Genomic DNA, 23029 nt, shown 5'->3' on the forward strand with positions numbered 1-23029 from the left:
TGAGTCAAAACTAATCAGCTCTAGTTGAAATTAAAGATAAATGTCAAAAGGGATTTATTTTCTCCTTACGACTTGATACATATGCAGCATATTCTATTATTTGTTCATCTGCAAATAAAATCACACCATTCCCTTTCCACATTTGGCAAATACGTTTTTGTTTTGTTCCACAGCTTATATAACTCAGCCAACAGGGCAACAGCATCAGCAGCTGTGGATTTCTTAGCTGACAGTGAGGATGTTTTTTAATTCATTATTTTGTGTTATATGTGTGGGCAGTGCAGAGAGAGAGTGAGTTACAGTCCAATCTGATAAAGGTTCTGCTGTGGATGTTTATGTGCTAGCAAAGTCTGTGGCCAAAAGGTTGTGCGGGAAGGTTCAGGTTTGTTTGGACAGCTTGTTTAGTTGCTCACTGTGAAGCCAGTTCATTCTCTTTGGATATCGGATGATTTCTCTGCAAGTCATACTTCTTTCTTTTCGACGTCAAAGGAGAAATGTCAGGACACAGATGTTAAAAGCAATGCAGGCTTTGTTTATGACTAGCTCCAGGGGGTTGATGCACATTTCTTCTAGTTTGATAAGACACCACTGACCTTTCACCCAAGGTTTTCTAGGTCATCAACAACATATTTATTTACTGAAAAGAAAATGTTTGTTTATATATCCACCACGTTGAGATACTCTTTTAATTTTAACCTTACACATGTGGGTTGATTAAGGACATTTAAGTGGTATAACATACATTTACTATTACCATTGCCAACGGAAAGAGATTCTTGCTTCACTCAATGACATGGCTTCTAATTTTGGGCACTTATTATCCATGTCACTGTTTGCTACTGTCATGGAAGGCTATGTACAGCAATGCTAATTTCACAAAAATACTATGAGCTGTTTTTATCCTGGAAAACTGTATCTTCTGAATTGCAAGTCTTCACCAAATGTCATATCCCGTGTGGCAACCGGGGCCCTTTTCCATCTCATGCCTATGTTTGGCTTTTCAGCACAAAATTATTTGATCACCTTATAAGGTTCCCTAAAAGTGCATGTGCACATCCCAGAATTAAATGGTTAAACGTTTAGCCTCTTGGTACCCAGCATCCCTTGTTCTTGAAAAATAAATAAATAAATGCCTCTTTGCTCTGGAAGTGCGGTACCTCTACCTGCCACTGTAGACTTTGACTTTGGTGTTCGCACACATGCACTAAGGTTACATGAGTCACAGCACACCATGATGAGTGGCTACTGTAAATTATATAGTAGCGCTTTTCGTGGACTAAAATCGATGAAGAAAGGCTTATGTTGTTTATCTTGTAATATTCATCATGACATATGCTTGTTTGAATTGTATGAAGATCCAGTTGATGTCTTGAATAAGGTAATTGAGCAAGAGGAGAAGTCTTTGTAAGCCTCTAGAAACAGGCAGGCTATTCAACAACATATTTAGTACAACAACACATTTAGTAAACCTTAAATACCATAAATGGTTTACCTTGTACAAAACATTATTAATTATAACGCTCAGTGTGTGTTCTGGCTATTTAGTAGTCCTTGAAACCCACCTGAGGAGAAATCTCATTCAGTCTCTGACATATGACTATGACATTCAGATTAGATTGCAAACCATTACCGAAAATACGTTTACCGAAAACAGGTTTAGTACCATTGCCGTTTGAAGATTTTCCAAAGCAGCTGGATAACTCCATTCATGTGAATTTGCCGCACTCAAGTGGTCAGTTATATTATTACATGTTTTATATACATTCTCTGTTAATTGTTGTTTGTGAACATGTAGTGAATGTGGTGTAGGGCTACGTAGTCATTTATGTTATTTGTCTACTCAATGTAAACAAATGAGAACATCAGTCATTTAGTATCAGGCTAAACTGACTTCAAATAGCAGTTTTGTGAGAGTTGGCTTTATGCTGAGTTTAAAATAAAAATAGAGAAGGACAAGACTGCAAACAAAGTGGATGCATGCTTTCCTTTTTTCCACAGAGAGGCTACATCAAGAATGTATTATGACTTATTTTCATTGGTTTTACAAGTTCTACTATGACGTATGCAAAAGTGAGAACAGGACGAGTCTCGCGATAGTTACACGAGGGGTTAAAGTTGACATTGGCCATGTGCTGGGAGCACAATGAGTCACATTGAACAGGTTTTGGATGGATTGGCGATGTTAAAGCAGCAAGTATAGGTTTGAATCAAATACAGTATTGCCCCACAGTTCCAATCTCGTCCATTCCACCCTGGTTATTCCCATTGTCAAGTGTAGATCTCAATATACAAAGGGAGTTAAAGGAAAAGAAAGAACTACCAGTATGGCGCATAGTCCAGAATTATTTTGCAAGATATCACTCAGACTCAACAATCATATTTACAGATGGTTCCAAAGATCCAGAGACAGGGCGTGCAGGGGCAGCAGTATACATCCCAGTGAGTAATACACGTATCAAGAAAAGGGTAACAGACCATGTGTCAGTATACACCACAGAGTTGTTGGCATTGGTACTGTCATTGAAATGGATAGAGGAGAAAGAAATACATAATAGTGTAATTGCATCTGACAGCTTTTCAGCACTATCGAGTATACGATCGGGTAGATCTTCATCTAGAATGGACATAATAAATGAAATATATCTAATTTTATATAAAATGCAAATCAAAGGCATAGCAACTCGTTTCATCTGGGTTCCTGCTCATGTTGGTATGGAGGCTAATGAACAGGTGGATATTCTGGCCAAACAAACACTCAGAAGTATGAACATAGACATAGAAGTTCCACTCAGTAAAGCGGAGGTTAAAACATTCATACAGAAATATGCACAAACAACATGGCAAGATCATTGGGACCTTAGTGATACAGGAAGACATCTTTATAAAATTCAAATGTATGTGGGGGATGGAAGGAAGGTGGGGTTTAAAAGAAGGGAGGAAAATGTCATTTCTCGGATAAGAATAGGTCATACAGGTCTCAATCAAACATTAAGTATAATAGGAAAGCATCCAACCGGAAAGTGTATACACTGTAGACAGCCAGAAACTGTTGATCATGTTTTACTGCTTTGCGGGAAATATAGTACTCAGAGAAATGTGTTTTTCCAGACACTGAAGAAAGCAAAATTATATGACTTGTCGCTATCAGGACTGTTAGGGAAAACATCAGGCAATATATATTGTGAGATTATTAAGTTTCTAAGAGAAATTGATACATTTAAAATAATCTAGAGTTTTGGTTCTTTGTTTTGTTTTTTTGTTTATTGTTTCCTGCTTAGTCTCTTGTCCACACTCCAGTCCAGTTGGTGGCGGTAATGCACCTACAAGTTGGTTTGCCAACCGCCAATAAACACGAAAGAAGAAGAAGAAGAAGACATTGGCCATGTGTATAATGTTGCCGCATCTACTACAGGACTGTTAGATACAGCTACACTTCATGAGTAAATATTTATGATAATAGGCATAACAGTTATAGTTAGACGGCTTATTTACGTTTTAGGAGACAGTATTGTTCGTCAGCGGAAGTTATATCCGAATATTTTGTGCATGCTGATCGGTAACTTCCGTAGTCCGGCTGTGATGCCAGTCTGCATCCTTTAGCTGCTTCAGAGTTTAGCAGGACATGTTTAAAACCCGACAACTGTTAAGTGCCTTATTCAATCACAGACTGACGCGAGAGAGAAACGGTGAGTTAACTTAACAAAGACAATGTGAGTGAATGTGTTGTGCCTGCAGTCATAGTTCACGTGGTGTTTTTAAATACCCCTTTTGTTCGCAATAGTAACCCTTTTGTAAATTCATCGTCCGTCACTTACATAAGCTAACAAAGCTAAACTAATGTTTAACTGAATGTGCTTTTACTGAAGTGGTGTTATTGCTACACTTAATCATGGAATGTATTGTGCTTTCCTCACAGGTGGCCTTTGTAAGTTATTTTGCATGATGAGTGAAGCATCCACAGATGAGCAGACAGCCAAGCAGCTGAAAAGAGCCAATGAAGAAAATGAAGACTCTGCTGAGAAGCTGCAGGCTACAAAAAAATTAAAAGCGGAAGAGGAACCAACTGAAGATGAAAAGAAATATCCCAAAAAGAAAGTTGTCCTCCTCCTGGCATACTCCGGGAAGGGATACTATGGCATGCAGGTACATACAGTAGCTTGTGCTTGTATATCTTATTCTATTTACTTTTTTTAAATTGCCATAACTACACTATAGCTACTTGGCTTGATCTCTATTTTCCAAGTACATTTCTATTAACTTTTGCCAAATATGAATTGTTTACTGTGTTTCAGAGAAATCCTACAGCTACTCAGTTTAGGACCATTGAAGATGAGCTGGTCACCTCACTTGTTAAATCAGGTTGCATTCCTGAAAACCATGGCGATGACATGAAGAAGATGTCTTTCCAAAGATGTGCCAGAACAGATAAGGTAGATATCATGGCAGGAGTTAATGTAATATAACTAGGCCAAAAAAGCACATTTTACGAAAACATTTAAGATATCCACTGTATTGTTCTCCCTCTCATTGTTGTCAGGTATGTTGTTTTAAATCTGCAAAAAATGCCAACTATTTTGTTTTGTTTTTTCAACAGTTAAAATGTCGAAATGTCTTGCTTTTCTCAGTTTTATACTATATTTGATAAAGCAAATAATCAGTACAATCATACATCACTGGTCTTTTATTATGAAATCTGAGCTGAGTTGTTTATTTTAATCTGTTTAGGGCGTGTCTGCAGCTGGCCAAGCGGTGTCTCTTAAGGTGAGATTGATGGAAGACATCATTGAAAAAATCAATGAGCATCTGCCACCGCAGATCAGAGTGCTCGGTGAGTCGTTGGTTCTTATAACTTTTGGTTTTATTAATTGAAGCTAAAAGGAGGTGTTCTAACATTCTTTTTACATTTGTTCTAACAGGACTCAAACGGGTGACTCAGGGTTTCAACTCCAAGAACAACTGTGATGCTCGTACATACTGCTACATGCTTCCAACTCTGGCCTTTTCCCCAAAAGACAATGACATTGGCAACATAGCAGCGTTTCGGCTTGAGCCAGAGACACTTGAGAGGGTGAACCGTCTGTTTGCTTCCTACAAAGGCACCCATAACTTCCACAACTTCACCTCTCAGAAGGCTGCAACTGACCCCAGTGCTCGTCGGTACATCATAGAGATGTCGTGCGGAGAGCCTTTTATCAACAACAATACTCAGTTTGCAGTGATCACTGTCAAAGGCCAGAGCTTCATGCTGCACCAAATCCGAAAGATGATCGGCCTGGTGATTGCGGTGATAAAGGGTTATGCGAAGGAGGATGTGATTGAGCGGAGCTGGGGACAGGATAAGGTGGATGTGCCCAAAGCTCCAGGGCTGGGGTTGGTCCTGGAAAAGGTTCACTTTGACCGGTACAACAAACGCTTTGGAGGGGATGGGCTGCATGAGCGTCTGGAGTGGGACCAAGAGGAGGAGGCGGTCAAGGCCTTTAAGGAGGCTCACATCTACCCCAGCATTGTTGAAACAGAGCGTGATGAGGGCTCCATGGTCAGCTGGATGTCAACGCTTCATATCCATGACTTTGAGGCTTCAGCCAAAGCTACTGACACTAAAAACAAGGACCAGAAACAGGTATATGGAAAAAATATTAGACTAGCTTCATTTATTTCAAACCCTCATTTTTGACTTTAAAAGTTTGTTTGTTGCATGTTAATATTCATTTTGCTCTCTTTCCCCAGGACAATGGAGAAGAAGGGAATGCCTCGGATTAGGTACCCCAGTCTGCGGAAAGAAGAGTTTTTCTCAACAAAACGTTCTCATTTGTTTGGAATAAGTTTTTGATTGACTATTTTTGTTGGATTTAATTCTGCTTATCTTTTACATATGTTATTAAACAAACAACAACATAATAAAGCCTCTGTATTCTTGATTGTACCCTGATATTTTTCCTGATAAGTCCTACCTTTAATAAATGCAGATGCCCTGCCAACCTGTGTCTCAGCCCCATTAGTGCAAGAATGTATTTTAAAGTAAAGCGGAAGCACTCTTGTGTGGTTAGTTAGACACATCGTATGCCCTTTTGTTTAATATTTTCATAAGGTAGCAAAATATTCATGCCCTTTGTCTTCCCATTTGTAAAGCATCTTAATGTGTGAGTTCATTGTGCTGATTATTTGAATTATTTTTCTTTTTGTAAATTAAATGATAAACTTTTAAGTGAACCTTAAATGTTCATTCCATTTTACTGCCATATACAGTATTACAATTAGGAACGTGAGCATCACTATTAAAATACATAATCTATTCGTATAATATCAAGAGTAGTTTATTACTTTTTAAACATAGGTTTTTAACTGAAAGTATTGTGTTGACAAAATGCAGCTGAGGCACTTGATGTACATTTTAAAGCTTTGCCCTAGCGGTGATTATGTATCATGGATGATATGTAGAACTTTACCCTCCAGACACTAGGAGGCAACACCACAGTTGAGTGCTTGGGATTAATGTTGCATTCAAGAACCTGTGGGTTTACAGTTAAGAAGACCTACTCAACTGCCGTACTTTATCAAACGCCCGTAAAACATAACATTATAAAACAACATATATTTTGTAACGCATAATACAGCAGTTTTTAATGTACTCTATCATTTATCAAAATCTTTCCTCAACAACATTTATAGGATGTTCTTTAATGTTTGTAAAAAAGAATGTCCCATTCCTCAAATGTTACGTGAACGTAGCATCTCCAACTAATCATGGCGCCGGCCAAAAGACGCAACGTGAGTTTGGCAGAAACAGCAGAGAAGAGTGTTAAAAAAGCAAAAATTGACCTCAATGCCAAAGTCGAGATTATACTTGAGAGCAGAAAAAATGCCAACGACGTTTTTGACATCCTTGAGGCCCTTGAGGTAAATATAATCAGCCATATCACACTGAGCACCCCGACTGGATACATGCTGGTTTAGCTAGCTGTGTTTTTAACAAGCAGAATGCTACTTCTCTAGGTTACTAAAACAATACTCTGAATATGTGTATTCCCCTGTATTTGCAGTCTGAAAAAGAGAAGGATGTTGGCAGTGCTGTCAATGCCTGCAGCAAATTGTTTTGCACCTTGTTGGAGAAGAAAGAGCTGTTTTTGGGAAAACTGCCTGGAGAAGAGGAGGCAGTGAGTGGTGAGTACAGGCTGAAAATGCATCATAATTAACGCCAAAGCTACTAATGATGTGGATATAAGCATGTTTCACTCTGTAGCTGCTGATCTGGGTCTGTACATATGAAATAACACAATTACAGACTCCCATTACAGTTTCAAAAATAATTGTGTCTGTCTGTTTGCTTCCTGGTTCAGGAGAGAGCAGTGCTGAAGAAAAGTACCAAATGTTCATGCGACACCGTTACAACAGCTGTGTGGAGCTGCTGCTGGAGCACCTTAGCCATGATCTCCTCGGAGTCCAGGTGAGTTGGAAACGGTGCCCACACAGACTTGACAAAGACTTGTGCTGCTTTAAATAAAAACAATTAGTTGACCAGACACTGCAGTAGGGGTCCCTATTTTTGTTAATTATTTTAGTCACATATTTACTCAAGACTAACGCATAAGAGAGGGATCAGATTAAAGTGAAAAGCACAATGAGATGTGTGTAGCAAGGTTTCTTCTTACAGCTCCCATGATTATTTTCTTATATTTATCACAGAGAAAGTACAGGTGGAAAGAAATCAAGTTTTCAGTTTTTTATTCTCTGAATACAGGAGACTGCACTGTGCTGCCTGATGAAGTTTGCTGCAGCAGAAGGAAAGCATCCTCTTGAGGACTTGGACTGGACTGAGCACTACAGCTTCCCAAGAGAACTCCTCCAGGTAAAATATTGTGACACAAAATATAGGTGGTGGAATACTATTACCCATTATCTGTTCTTCCATGTAATTTGCATAGAAAATAAATAAAGCTGTTTCTTCAAAATGCTTTAAAAAACATCAAACTTTTCGTCATAAGCCTTCTGATATTTGTGTTATCATTTCAGTCAGTGGTGGACAGACTGCTGTCCAAAACTACAGACAACTCCCTGCTGATCTCCAGATTCCAGGAGTTCCTGGAGATGGAGGATGTGCGCTATTATGTCATGAGCTCCATCCGCGAGAATGTGGGCAAAGTCATGGACAAAAACAAAGGGGTAAGAGAAATGTTTCAGTACTAAGCCAATCTGCCGTAGACGTCCTTGATTTTGCTTTTATTGTGACGCTTTTGACTATGTTATCATTACTTGGTATGTTAAATGCTGTTGTCTCGTTCCTCTCAGGCATTGTTGCCCATATTTCAGAACAATGTGTTCACGCTCATGTCCAACATCAGTATACCAAGCCAGGAGTCGGAGCTTACTAACTTTATGGTCCAACAAGAAGGTGAGAAATGGCAATGCTGTAGAAAGAGATTATTCTTTGCTGATGATCCACTGTTTGTTTTGAATGTGAGGTAGGTCATTAAACTGATGTTCTTTTCTTCAGATAAGCATGAGGACTGGAAAGCAGCTAAACTGAATGTGAGTAAAATAACTTGATCCAGACAGTCACATAACTAACCCAAATTATTTTTTAAATATCACTTTAAATGTTCTACTTCATTGCAGGAACACAAGCGTGTCTTTGAGAGGATGTGGCTGGGCTTTCTCAAGTATAAGGTATTGTAAAACTCTTGCACAGTCATGCATTTTTTTAAATTATCAAAATGTATTCTTCCATGTACACATCTCTGACACAGCCATCTCATCTCTCTGTTGTAGTTGCCAAGTAACATGTATAAAAAGATCTTGGTGATCCTCCATGACTCAATCTTGCCCCACATGAGTAAACCCACACTGATGATTGACTTCTTGACTGCTGCCTATGAAGTCGGTAAGTTGTCAAATTCAATGTGGAGACTACAACTACTTTAATTTAACTAAAATTGCATTTTTACGTCTTGATACTTGACTCAAATTTCTATAGGGTTTTGATGGTAATAACTATATGATATTTTTGTTTTTAACAGGTGGGGCTATCAGCCTGCTGGCCCTCAATGGCCTCTTTGTCCTCATACATCAACACAACCTGTGAGTATTGAATTAAATGGTATAGGATTTGGCAAATTCACATTAATCAGAGTAATGTAATAATAATAATAATAATAATGCATTACATTTTTTATTAGAGCGCTTTTAGAGGTGCTCAAAGCGCTTTATAATGACATATTACACATATTAGACATGTAAATGTCATTACTGTGGAAGAATGTAGAAGAATTGTGGTGTTTTTGAATGACATTAATAAAGTAGTATATACGCTGTGTGCGTTTTTCTTTTGCAGAGATTACCCAGATTTCTACAAGAAGTTGTATAATCTGCTTGAGCCTTCTGTTTTCCACGTGAAGTACAGAGCGCGCTTTTTCCACCTAGCTAACGTCTTCCTTAGCTCCAGGTAAGATCAGTTATCCATAACTAAACATTTAGTGTTTTTTACCCTCATTTTAACCAGCTATAGTTGTTTGTTTTGTGATTAAAACGGTAGCTGGGATATTTAAACTGGTAAACTAATACTGTCCTACACCGCATTTTAGATTAGCACCATAAAAACTCAAAAAGTACATATGGCATTAGTTACATTTATGTGTTTGATTTCCTCCAGTCACTTGCCAGTGTACCTAGTGGCTGCGTTCGCCAAACGCTTGGCTCGTCTGGCTCTCACAGCTCCGCCCACAGCACTCCTCATCGTGCTGCCCTTCATCTACAACCTAATCCGCCGCCACCCATCCTGCAGAGTCCTGATTCACAAGCCCACCACGGAAGGCGGTGAGTGCCACTCAATCTCAAGCCTGTGGTTGGAATTTCCTTTGTTTATAACCAGACAAAATGTCAGGGGTTTCAGATTTGCAGTCCAGTTCCTTATATTTAATACCAATTCAAATCATTTTGTTGTGACATTTAATGTTCTTCTACAATACGAGGACATAACTGATGTATGCTTCCATTCATAATGACAGAGGTTTTGGAAGACCCCTACCTGATGGATGAAGAGGACCCGGTTCAGTGTCGTGCCTTAGAGAGCAGCTTGTGGGAGATTAAGGTGTGTTCAGCAAGTAATGATTTTGGATTCACTAATGAATATCGCATGACCCTGACTACCACTGAGCTATGACTAGTGTCAGCCAAGGTTCTTGTCATGTTGATTTAAAGGAGATAAATATCATATTCAGAAAGCTAATAAAAGCTCACTTAATTCAAATTGGAAGTTTACATTATTTCCCTCTCTTTCTCTACAGACACTGCAGAAGCATTATCATCCAGATGTGGCCAAAGCTGCTATGGCGATCAACACACCTCTGTCAGGAAAAGAGGACGACATCGACGAGGTGCTGGAAATAACAACACACGAGGTGACGTATTCCAAACTTAAGGATAACAATGACATCATCTTGATAAGTGCAACTCAATGGAAGTTAACTATGTTGCTAACACTCATCGTATACTTATGGTTATCTGAATAGCATGAGTAATGTGTCCCATGTTCTCATCCTCAGCTGATGGAAAGAGACCTGAAGAAGTCTCAGATCAAGAACATCCCACTGGAGTTTGAAATTGCAACAGAGTTGCTAAAAGGAGGGGGAAATGTGTTAGGACAGCACTTCTGTCTGTATTGAAACACATTTGATACAAGGAGCTGTATTCAGAGGATGATATTCATTTCTGGGACCAGGAAGCATGAACAAGACTCCACAAGACCATTTTCAGCAGCTGCACCAGGACGAACAACAAATACATTTGATCTGGGGTTTTGTCCATGATTGTTGATGTGTAACTTTTGTACACCATTAAAACAATCTCAAAGCTCATGGTAAATAAATCAAATGTTTTAAAGAAATCTCTTGGATATGTATTTAATGACTTGTATATTACATATATGATCTGGTTGTAATCATATTTCTTTGTTGTTTGGCCAATGTGGTCATTGATAATGTGGGTGGGTGGGGTCTGGTTTTCTTATTATCTTATTGAATCAAGAGTCAATGGACAAAATATGTCTTAAACTGAAGAGATAATAAAGCCCCTTGAGGCAAATTTGGGGTATTCTGCTTTATAGATATAATTGACTTGACTCTAACCATCCAACTGTGCAGCTCTTTGGTGCTTGGTTACCTGTTCAAGATACTTTTTATGGTCCTTTTACTGCAGATGTCCATTTGTCTTTGCTATAACACCACTAAGCAATTCAGCCTAATATCGGATTTCTACATATTAGGTGGCCAGAAACAATACATAATCTGAATTTTTTTTTTGCCCACCTGTCTAACCTTATCTAAAGAAAAGTGGCTAAATGTAGCTTTAAAGGCCCTGCACAACTGCAAAAGTGTTTTCAATTATCCAGGTTGATTGCTTAGCCAGGAAATAGGTAGGCGAGCCATGCTCTGAGTGGCAGCACGTGATGTGCGGATTGACCACGAAGATAAGATATACTTTATTGTTCCCAGGTTGGAAAATTGTTGTTGTTGTGAACGTGTGTGTTTAGGAGCTTTCAATTTTACAAATATTTCCCTAGCTTACGGATAAGTGTATGCTAACGTTAAGCACGCAACATAAGGCCTCGTCGTTCGTACAGGTAAGAGGTTAGCCTTATTTGCTCTTTTCCCTCTCCTGTTCATGTTCCACCCTCTTGTGAAGTGTGCCATATGGACACACAGCAGGTAGCCTCTGGGACAAGAACATTGTGAGAGGAAACTGAATCATAACTGTTTGAAAAAAGCAACTCATCAGGGAACGGCTGTCCAAAGCACGCAGCCTACGTTGGGATGCTAAAGAGGAAACACTTTTCATTGTTAATTTAGTGCAGTGAGAGCTGCATTCTTATGCATAGGTTTCCGTTTAAGTGTTGGAGTCTTTATCTATATTTTTATTTTTCTTCGAAGGAGTATCGTTATAGAGGAATAAAAGGCAAATAAATGGCATTAAACTCTTCCAAAACTGGGAAACTGGTTTGAAAAACCAGCAGAACAGAAGGTCACTGTGAAGAGGATGAGAGAAACCGACGAGCGTCACTTGAATGGGTAACAACCTTTTAAAGTAATTTGCAATGATTTACGTGTCCTGCACACACCAAAAACTATCCCAATGTATGCAATGTGTATACATATGTTTTCTAAACATGTAGGGTTGATTTTCAGGAGTCTCATCATATCCCTAGATTTACCTTTTGTCATTTTTAACTGATGTAAACTGCTGTTATTCTCCATTTGCTGATACTTCTCTACTAGTCCGGGAGCCAAAGCCTGATTTTTGGATGAACCTTGTTTCGTCTGATAAAGTTCTCCCGGACTATACTGCAGACAAAGTGCATTCAACTTGGAGCACAGATCCCAAACTATTTTTTAAGCTACTTTTCTATATGTTTATATGGCCTATATGGTAAGCTATAACTACATGATGTTACAAAAGTTATGTATTTCTTTCTTTAGATGTAAATATAAGACATACTAAGAACAACAGAGATATCAGGAACTCAATCATTGTAATGGGCTGAAGGAATTAATAGGAAACTGGCAAATGAAAAACCCCATCAGGCCGGATAACGACGTACGCACTGCACCCTCCTCTCAACTTGATAAATCTGTTCAAGAGATGCTTACCACTGCAGGTTCATAGATGGTTTGCCAGGATGGGACATTTCTGCATAAATCTACAGCACTCCTGAGCTTTGTATTGTTGATTTTTGTTGTGTCTGTCCTCCTCCTCCTATCCCCTGCGAGGAAATGAAAGCTGTCCAAGGTGAGTCAGCACGGAAAGCTGTTTGAGCAATTGGCTGGAGCTCTGAGAGAGACAGGGGAAGATGGATGCATTTGTTTTTGTATGCTGCTGTATGAAAACAAACAACTTGTATTTCTTGGTGCATTAGTTATTGACACTTTGTTGATAGTATCGAGGTACAAAGTTGTGTTTTTGTCTGATCTTGTTTTGAAGTTCCTTTTTATTCCAGTGCACTAGTCTAAAAGAGGACCACAGATGACTGATATCAGTGGTTTGAGTGTTTTATTATGATGCAGCAGTAGACTCTAAGTCAAATCTCCTGGGGTACGAACAGCATTAACCTTCTTAACCTTCTGGTGTTAACTGCACAAACTGTGTGTGTGTGTGTGTGTGTGTGTGTGTGTGTGTGTGTGTGTGTGTGTGTGTGTGTGTGTGTGTGTGTGTGTGTGTGTGTGTGTGTGTGTGTGTGTGTGTGTGTGTGTGTGTGTGTGTGTGTGTGTGTGTGTGTGTGTGTGTGTGTGTGTGTGTGTGTGTGTGTGTGTGTGTGTGTGTGTGTGTGTGTGTGTGTGTGTGTGTGTGTGTGGATTTAGCAGTGACTGATAAAATCTGATGCTTTTTCCACACTCCCCCTGTCATTGTGTTGTTGTGATACAGTAATCCTCTCATGTAACTGAGAGGCTCTCTCTTTCTCTCACTGAACACTCATACTCATGGACACAGACATGTATTTATCAATCACCAGGCAGCACCTACTAATGCATGGGGCAGCATGTTGGATTGGAAAATATTGCTGTCAGGAATTAGTTGTATACTTACACTAACAAACAGATCATGTAATTTAATAAAAGAAGTCGAAGGAATTGTTCAGTAAGTGCCAAAGAAGTGTTTTGTTTGTCCAGTCGATTTGTTTAGTTTTTCTGGAGTTCCTGCTTGGAATAGTATTAAAGAAAAAAAGATGTTTCTAGAATTATTCTGTGAATGATAAACTTTGCCTTTGTTATACATAATGTTCATTCTTACATTTAGTTTGAGATGCTGGCGATTTTGTAAATGAAAACATTTTGGGTTGATGGATTTTTTACTTTGATGGTAGCCTACCGAAATAAAAGGGCAGAAGATTGTGGGGAAACAAATCTAAATCCCATTGAAAAATATCAAATGCATGATAAAACTGATTTTGATGTCAAGTCTTCTCCACAATAAACCACCTCCTCAAACCCCAAAGTCCTCTACACTCCGACTCCACTGAGAAGCAGTGTAGAAACTTCGCCGCCTTCTTCAAAAATAAAGTTGACACCATCCGCTCCATCCTCTCTAGCCCCTCTGCACCTCCAGTTCCAACTGCTGACCCACAGCCTGAGACAACCCAGCCTCTTCGCTGTTTCACGGTCATCTCTCAACAAGAGGTTGAGGGCATCGTTAGGAGGATGAAGCCCTCCACCTGTGTCCTGGATCCCCTTCCGTCAGCTCTGGTGAAATCGTACATCTGCACCCTGAGCCCCATGATCACTAAGATCGCAAACCTCTCTCTCCAGTCTGGCCATGTCCCCTCTGCCCTAAAAACCGCTGTCATCAAACCTAGTCTTAAAAAACCCTCCCTTGACCCGGGAGTCCTGGCCAACTATAGACCCATTTCCAACCTTCCATTTCTGTCAAAGGTGCTGGAAAAAATAGTTGCTGCTCAGCTCCAGGACCACCTAAACTCCAACAACCTATTTGAGAAGTTCCAGTCTGGTTTCCGCTCAGGCCACAGCACAGAAACTGCCCTGGTCAGGGTCACCAACGACCTGCTGATGACGGCTGATGCTGGCTCTCCCTCTCTCCTCATCCTCCTTGATCTCACTGCAGCTTTCGACACCGTCGATCACGGCATCCTCCTCCATCGTCTGCACTCCACCATCGGACTCTCTGACTCTCCCCTTGACTGGTTCACATCATACCTCACCGGGAGAACAGAGTACGTCTCCTTGGGTGAGGCAGAGTCGGGTACCCACAACGTCACCTGTGGTGTCCCTCAAGGATCAGTTCTCGGCCCCACCCTTTTCACACTCTATATGCTCCCCCTTGGCTCTATCATCAGCCGACATGGAGTATCATTCCATTGTTACGCTGATGACACCCAATTGTACCTCAGGATCAACCCTACCTCCTATGCAGCCCTGCCTTCACCCACACTCACTACCTGCCTGGAGGAGATACAGGCGTGGATGAAGCTAAACTTCCTGAAACTCAACAGCTCCAAGACCGAAGCCATTATAGTTGGCACCCCACATCAGGTTCGGTCATCCACCATCACGACCATCACCTTCTCCGGCCAGGACATTACCCTCTCCTCAACAGTCACCAACTTGGGTGTGAAAATGGACGCCCATCTGACCTTTGAGGCCCACATTAAACAGCTGTGCAAAAACTCCTTCTATCACCTCAGGAACATCGCCAAACTCCGCCCCTCACTCACTCTGTTTGACGCGGAAAAGCTAGTCCACGCCTTTGTCTCCTCAAGGCTGGACTACTGCAATGCACTCCTCATCGGGATCCCTAAGAAAAGCATCCAGAGGCTCCAGAACATCCAGAACAGCGCTGCTAGGATCCTGATGAGGGTGCGCAAATATGATCATATCACCCCCATCCTGAAGTCACTACACTGGCTCCCCGTGGAATTGAGGATCGAATGCAAGGTCTCCGTCCTCACACACCAGTGTATCTATGGAACAGCCCCTCCATACCTCAAGGAACTCCTCACCCCCCTTACCTCCGTGCGGACCACCCGCTCCAGCAACTCAAACCTCCTCAAACCCCCGAGGACTAAGCTCCGTACCATGGGAGACCGGGCCTTCTGCTCGGCTGCCCCCAGTCTGTGGAACGCTCTCCCCGACCACATGAGAGCATCACAGACCGTGGAGGTTTTTAAAAAAGGCCTCAAAACCCACCTCTTCAATAGAGCCTTTCCCTAGACCTTTTATTTATTTATTATCACCCTTTTATCTTATTTTATTCTTTTTACTTATTTATTTTTATTTATTGCTTTTTATTCTTTTTACGATGTTAGCACTTCGGGATTTGAATGCAAATATGAAGTGCTTTATAAATTAAAGCCATTATAAGTAATACATATTTTAATTGGCTATTGTAATGAAGTAGGAAAAAAGTATAGCTATAAGTGAAAAAGTATAACAAATACGTGCGGAAGTCCAGTTGTTTTACAAAAGTAAAAGTATGAATCTGAAACACTCATTAAGCAATTAAGATGGACTGGATATAAATACTGAGTGTTTGTGTGTACAAAGGTTCTGTTTTGGTTTTCGTGTGTGTGGAGATGTGAGGTTTGTGTGTGTGGCTTCAGGATGTGTAATCTGGTTGTGTGTGTTTGGCAGGTGATAATGCGGGATCACACGTCCGGTGCGAACGTGGAGGAGCGGCTGAGGCGGTCTCAGATGGAGTTGCAGTGGATCCAGAGACAGCTGGCTATCATCGGTGCCAGAAACAAACACAATCATCACCTACTGGCCAAGTGCAAGGTACTGTGCTAACACACTCTGCAGGCCCGTGTTACTCCGACACGGACAAACTTCAGGAGGGGAAATGTGCCCTCTAATGATGATCTTGTCTATAAGAGTTTATTTTCTTGCCATGATAAAAAAGTCCTGTTAATGTAACATAAACCACGGTTATTGGTCCACTTCCGAGGAGAAGATCGCATTAATAGACTGTCTTTAGGAAAAAGGAACATCTGCTCACCCTAATCATAAAGATAATCAAAACGCGTCAATGTGGATACACATGATTTATTTAATCCTTTATTTAAACGGTCTTAAGATTGGTTTAAGCAAAGATAGAAAAACGGATAGCTCAGTCATGCATTACCCATTTTCCCAATTGAGAAAGATATCTACAATTATAAATGCTTTTATACAAATAAACAATTATGGAGTTCTGCATTTGACGTACATTTTTGGACATCATCGTACATTGCCACTTAGTGTAGCAAGCTTATTAAAATAATAAAAAATGTTGTGAAAGCTAAGCCTGATTTGAATATCTTATAACTGGAATGAGCTTTTTCTAAGTCATGCTATTACAAATGCATCAAAATGATGTTTTCAAACATGATCATCATTGTTATTACTGAATGTCCTCCCGTCTTTACATTTGTAGAGTAGACAGTTTGGGTTTTTTGACCACAAATCCGTTTTCAGTAATCTTTCACCTCATCCGACCCTAACAAATGCACACCTGTCCCCTGTTGTGTGTTTTAAATCGTTCTGTATTATGTTTTGGTAGTCTTGTTGGCAACTGGCATAGCATTTTAGGATTCAGGTCTGCAGCCCAAAAGGAACGACTGTCACATGCTTTCTATACTTTACTGCAACCACTTTAATTAGAGATGTACACACAATACAAGAGCAATACAACTAATTATTTTTCTTTGAAACTGTATTTCTGTAATGTTGCTGGAAAATGTGATTGTGTAAAACGTGCCATAAAAAAGTGTTTTTTGGCCCTTCATATGGCCAAAAGAGAACCTCATACTTCTCAAATTGACGTGTCATCAGTTAGAGGTGGCAGCCTGTTTTATTAGTAAAATAACACATTCATCAGTTATTTGAAGGGGTCATTTCTGCCTCATCCAGTTTCCATCCAGGCACAAACCCTGGTTTCACATGGCTCCATGTCATGCTCGAAAACCAATTCACTACGAGAGTAATGAGTCTACAGTAAGCATGGGAACAGCAAGTGTTGCTAAGCAACAGAGTGGGACAGAGCGTACGTTGTGCTTCCTCTCCTCACTCACGCACACTTCGTGTCTCTTTCTTTCTGTCCTCTTCACTGTCCTGTGCCCCCGTCCACGGTGTTAAACGCATATCCACTGAGTACATTGAGTGCATGATGCTGATGTTACCCCACTCAAACACCACACAGATTCAATTTGAGTCCTCTGACCAGGGATGCAGGAGAGGTGAAGAGAGAACAGAGGTGGGTTTATCTAAAGGTCTCTCCAGGAACATGATAGTATACATTTGATTGATGCTGGAGGAAAGTTATAGGTATCAATAACAAGGAATGCCTTAAACATAGTGAAAATATGAGACGGTATAATACGATATGTGTATACATGGAGGATGGAGCGAGGTATGTATTGTTGCTTCTATCAGTAAAAACAGAAAACCATTATCTTCTGTAAGATGCAGAGGAGATAAGTGGATGCTGGACTGTGATCTGCTTTGCTTAGTAAATGTTATCAGAGAAAATAAACTCTGATGTAATGATCTACACATCACTGCTCAACAGATTTCCACAATCCATTCAAAGGAAAGCTTCCCTGCATGTATTTAATTTTTTGCATGTGACGTTTTGGGTCAGTTGGACAGGGCGTGCACATGTCTGCGCATAAGCGAGAAGCAGCGAAAAAGAAGGGAGCGGAATGTTAAAGCTCTTTTTGCCATCACTGTAAGGGAGAGACTTCCAGCCTGTTACAGTGCCATACAAACCGCAGAGCTGTTAAAGCTGCAGATCAGAAACGCTCATTGCAACTCCAGGCACTGCTGCACCGGCATACACGTGCATACGCATGGATGCAGCACCTCCGCCTTCACTGCCAGTTTGGGATGTGACCGGAAGGGAAGAGATTCATTTTTGGACAAAAAGGGTATTGCCTTTAAGGTAGGGGCATTGTCTCTATTTGTGTCAGTAAAAACATACCTGTTTTGACACACTGCTGTCTGCATCCCCTTTTTTAGACTGTATGATACTGTTGCTTTTCTTTATCCAAAAACACAATACAATACAATGCTCTGCATGCTGCTGTGTTTCTTAGAGATGTAATGCATTGTAAAACAGCAGAGATTACATGTATTCTTTATGAGGAGCAGAATGATTGGCAATCATTTTCCTCCTATCTGGTTGACTCTAGATTTTTTACAATCTGTCTAAATCCATTAAAGAGTACCACATTTGTAACATCACTAATTCTGAATAGGAGTAGTTTGATGGGCTTAAACTGATTTTCTTTTTAAATCTGTTTATTAACAGGTCAATAGCTGTACATACATGGCTGACTGCTGCACTGATGCAAGTAATTCACTTGCACACCAGATGGCGGTATGGCAATCTATTTAAATCACGCCTAGTCAAAATAAGATTACGTTGGGATGTCGAGTTGTTGGCTGAGCACATGCCATTTAACCACAATGCCATTGGGTCAAAGCCAGCCACCACATGCTGCTATCATTGTCCTTTCTCCTGTGGCCCTCCACCATAAGTCATCCAACAAAGCAGAAATACCATACAAATCTCAGGAAATTATGAAGTGAATCATTGCATAATACACATGTGTTTATTGGTGTCCATGATGAATAAAAAAATAAAAAAGAAGTTGCTTTATTTACTTAAAAAGTGGAAGAAGCCTAACTGTACACAGCATAAAGTGCTAAAAAGCCCATATTGCATAAGTATACATGTAACATCTTAATAACCACCCAAATGATTGAAAACTGCTTAATAAAGTAACCCCCGCCTCCAAATCATCAGTTTTAAATGGATAATCTATTCAGAGTGTACGCAACATGGTGTTGTCATCAGTGGTATGCAAGTCATTGGGCAATACGTGGGAAAATGTTCAACATTGTAGACTTCCTCTGAGCGCTGGAATTATAAATGATGGGATAGGAGAGACTAAGCACACTGACCAGAGGTTATATCAAGAAAAAAAAATCACAACGCTTTTGGTAGTCGAGATTTCTTCAGAGCAGGTTTGCAAGTCAGTTAGGCAATTCTGCTGCCTCAACCCTCCCTTTAAAAAAAAACTAAACAAAAAACACCTTTATGGCTCATTTAATGTTTTACCTGTAACTCACCCCTTGGCATGTACAAGCTTTACTCAATTAGATTAAAACACATTGAAAGGAAATACCGTGCTTGGATAAGAGCAACTTGTGAAATGGACAAAAAAAAAAATGTAACTAGTAAGTTTGTCCATGAAACCCAAGAAGAAAACGCAGCCTGTTAACATAATAAACCAGGCGAACAGGGAACCCTCTTTACTGTTATGAAATGGAAGAGTCTTTGGTTTCGTATGGTCACCAGTGATATAATAGTTTGAACTTTTCTTATGTGATGCAGTGTGCTACTTGTTCATCCACACTGGATTGAAAAGACTGGCACTCAGAAAGTGTTTGTATGACAACACATCTTTGGGAGTGGATGCATGGCTCAGTATATGTCCCTTTTTGAATTCCTCCCCTCCCAGCTCACATTTAGCAGAAGATGTTGTCAGTACTTCCTGTGGCCCCAGAGCACATGAGTGCGTCATGATTCCCCACTCTGAAAGAACTCCAGTCGGAGCAGCTTCAGCAGCTCCCTCGTTACAGGGATGATGTCTCCCAAGTGGACGTCACAATTGGACGCTGCCCGACCTGCTACTGGTCACAGCTTCTGCCTGAGTGACTGATTTGGGGCTCAACTTATCATGTCGCCATTAGATATCTCAACCTGGCATTGATAAGCATGGATGTGTACCATTACCTGCTCCAGAGTCCAGTCAACTAAAAGTCATTTTTGTAATTTTCTAATAACCACATGTTGTCAGGTTACCATAGTGATAACCATTCATGCTTTGCCCTAGTGTTTTTTTCTGGTCTAAATGACTCAAATCACTTCACATGGATGTCCATATGGCCTAATATCTCACTCTAAATAGGCTGACTGAATGTGTTAGTCTGCCTGTTTGTTTGGAAAACACACAGTCCTGGTTGGCAGGTCTATCTCTCTCTCTGTCTGTTCTTGGAGAGTCCACAACATCACACTGGTGGCTCTATCTGCATGCTTGTGTGCTTGGCAGGTCTGCTGCATTAGCAGGTGTACAGTATCTGGCTGTCTTTCTGTCTGCCTGGCAGCTCCATCATACTGGCTTTGGAGCCTTTGGCTGTCTGTGTTATCAGACATATTGCTTGCAACTTTGTTTTTTTTATTTGTTTGTGGTGTATGAAAGTCTGGCCTGCAGTCAGGGGATCTGGTTGTTATTTATGTGTGTGCAAGTGCTTTTGTGTGCCTGACAAGATACCAAACACTCTGCTAACATGCTAATTGATATATCAGAGTAATATAAACTGATATTAGAACCATCTGTGGTTTGGTCTGTTATGGGGTCCCAACAATGAAAAAGAGCTCAAAATGAACAATGCGATGATATTGGTACCCTTTTTTATTCTCCTAATGGGAAATATGTCATTTGAATTTTAGAGGGATAGAGAAAAATCATCTTTCAATTGGTGGTAATGTATTCCCTTTGTATAGCTTTGGTAATATTGGAGTGGCTAGGCTGGCTAAGTGTGGTTTTTCAGGAGGCAAATGGGAGGACTATACCCCGTTTGGGATTTCAGATGGTTGCTCTCCAAAATATTCCCATTTCATACATTTGTATTACTAAAAGCAGAGTTTTTGGAGCAGAACATCGAATCAAATGTTTAGTTAAATTCATAGAAAAGAATACAGACCAAATGAAAGCAGTACATCCTTGGAGGGTGTTTAATTTCAGGAGCCACAGGCAGAGTTTACACGGATTTATCCTAAATCGACTTCCCACTTGCCTCAGCAAAACAGCTGCTCAGTTCCTCTATCTGCAGCCCCTCTGGTGGCCTCAAAGTGATTGGAATATTTTTTTTGAATACAAGATTGACAGCAGAGCAGTTATTTTCCAAAACAAAACAATTGTAAGCTAAACGAAGTTCCATCAAATTGTACAAATATTTGCCCTGCTAGGGAAAACTGACAAGAAACTGTTCACAGACCCCAATAGAAGCTTCCAGACTGCCTATTACAGATATGCAGTTTATTTCCATGGAGGGTTCAAGCGTCAGAGTGAAAATTCACTTTCAAAGGCCATTCTAACCCATCAAGAAAACTTCTAAGGAGAAAAACACTGACTGGCAAATCCTGCTGAGCCTCAAAACCTGTTGCAGTAGCAGCTTCATTTTCAGGCTTGGTAATCCTTTTCCCGTGACTGACCCCACGAGATGGAACTAAAGCCCGAGCACATCACTGTAAGCAAGATTGACAGCCAACCTATGTCCTCTTTCATAACTTTTATTAATCGTGTGCTCCATTGCTCCTGATGTTACATTGTTGCCTGTGTGTTCGTCTTCTGAACCACCTTTGGTGTGGACTAAATTACCTCAACATCTATTGGATGGATTGCCTAGTGATTTTGGTACAGATATATATGGAGCCCTGATAAGTGATGCAAAGTATTTTAGATAGCCTGTGGCTTTTTCCACAAGCTAGTGTTTTATGTATCCAGTCAAATATAGCCACATCTTATTGAGAGGTTGCCCTATAAATGATGTATAATCCCCTAGTTTTAAAATGTAGGTTCACATTTATGTGTTTGAATGAAATTGTTTGCCATGAAACCTGGTCTTACTTTTGTTTCACTAAGGATGAATGAAAAATGAATTATACATTTTAATCACCTTAAATCCAGCAGTTCTTGCTTTTTGGCAAATATAATGCTTACCTGCAAATCTACCATAGTGAGTATGATAAGTGCTAAGTTTCGCATCAGCATGTATGAATTGTCATTAAGCATGGTTGTATGATGTTTTAAGGCAGAGCTAAGCTTAATGCTAAGAACAGTATTATACCCAAAAATTCAAATTCAAATATCATATATTTTTCATCTTTTTTTCTTGCAGAGTAGATATGAAGTTTCCTCCCAGCAAGCTACGGGACACTTGGTCCACAATGTGAGCCGTTTTCGACTGCTGGAGGAGAGAAACAGAGCTCTCAGGCTTGAGGTTGCCACGCTACGCCAAGAGAAACAGCAGTATAGGAAACTGGTAAACTTTCCACTCCCACCACCACACTTTTGTCTTTTTTTCTCTGAAGAACACAATCTCGTCCCTCACCCTCTTTTACTATAACCATTTTGAATTACATGTATTTTTGCCTGCCCGTGGGTATATACTGTACATATAAATCTCCTTTTGAATTGAAAACATTGAGATGTGATTATCGTGACAGTATGTATGTAAGGAGTTCAGTGATTCACTTTATTCAAGTCCCTGTTGCAGCTTTTATTCTTCAAGGACGCAGAGGTAGCGGTGTGACTCGCATGGGCCTGTGTACATATACTCCCTCTGATTGGTCTGTTATGCAGACATGTGGGCATGTGTAATGTGGTGTAAAATGCTTAGGTGTGTTTAGTGCTTGGGAGTGTTGTGTGTGGGGCCTGTGGGGTCATGTGTGTTTTCCTTGCCCTATGTATTTTCATGCATGC

At 40.3% G+C, this 23029-nt stretch overlaps 3 protein-coding genes across 17 annotated transcripts in view; all 3 read left to right on the forward strand.

Annotated features, from left to right (window-relative positions):
• Window positions 1-3333: 3333 nt before the first annotated feature.
• On the forward strand, window positions 3334-5978 carry pus1 (pseudouridine synthase 1). Its single transcript, XM_079660889.1, has 6 exons — window positions 3334-3686; window positions 3917-4143; window positions 4293-4430; window positions 4726-4828; window positions 4917-5620; window positions 5728-5978. The coding sequence occupies exons 1-6, from the start codon at window positions 3623-3625 to the stop codon at window positions 5758-5760; spliced, it is 1269 nt and encodes a 422-aa protein (XP_079517015.1). The 5' UTR covers window positions 3334-3622; the 3' UTR covers window positions 5761-5978.
• Window positions 5979-6700: 722 nt separating this feature from the next.
• noc4l (nucleolar complex associated 4 homolog) lies at window positions 6701-10879 on the forward strand. The gene is made up of 15 exons (XM_079656793.1): window positions 6701-6897; window positions 7041-7161; window positions 7338-7444; window positions 7739-7846; window positions 8011-8160; window positions 8287-8389; window positions 8492-8526; window positions 8614-8664; window positions 8767-8878; window positions 9015-9075; window positions 9329-9439; window positions 9647-9810; window positions 10002-10084; window positions 10281-10394; window positions 10539-10879. Exons 1-15 carry the CDS (start codon window positions 6745-6747, stop codon window positions 10656-10658), a joined length of 1593 nt encoding a protein of 530 aa, XP_079512919.1. The 5' UTR covers window positions 6701-6744; the 3' UTR covers window positions 10659-10879.
• Window positions 10880-11415: 536 nt separating this feature from the next.
• rimbp2a (RIMS binding protein 2a) overlaps window positions 11416-23029 on the forward strand; it is a 61868-nt gene continuing 50254 nt past the window's right edge. For 4 of the 15 annotated variants that reach the window (XM_079659548.1, XM_079659540.1, XM_079659542.1 and 1 more), the window contains exons 1-3: window positions 11416-11614; window positions 16131-16274; window positions 22446-22589. In XM_079659548.1, the coding sequence (XP_079515674.1) occupies window positions 11570-11614; window positions 16131-16274; window positions 22446-22589 (333 nt within the window). In that variant the 5' untranslated portion in view covers window positions 11416-11569. Of the gene's footprint in view, window positions 11615-11760; window positions 12060-12079; window positions 12778-16130; window positions 16275-17309; window positions 18418-18786; window positions 18856-22445; window positions 22590-23029 lie in introns of those variants that run through there. The other 11 variants (XM_079659546.1, XM_079659555.1, XM_079659547.1 and 8 more) reach the window with 9 other exon arrangements.

This window comes from Notothenia rossii, assembly GCF_949606895.1.
Source record: "Notothenia rossii genome assembly, chromosome: 11".
NCBI lineage: Eukaryota > Metazoa > Chordata > Actinopteri > Perciformes > Nototheniidae > Notothenia > Notothenia rossii.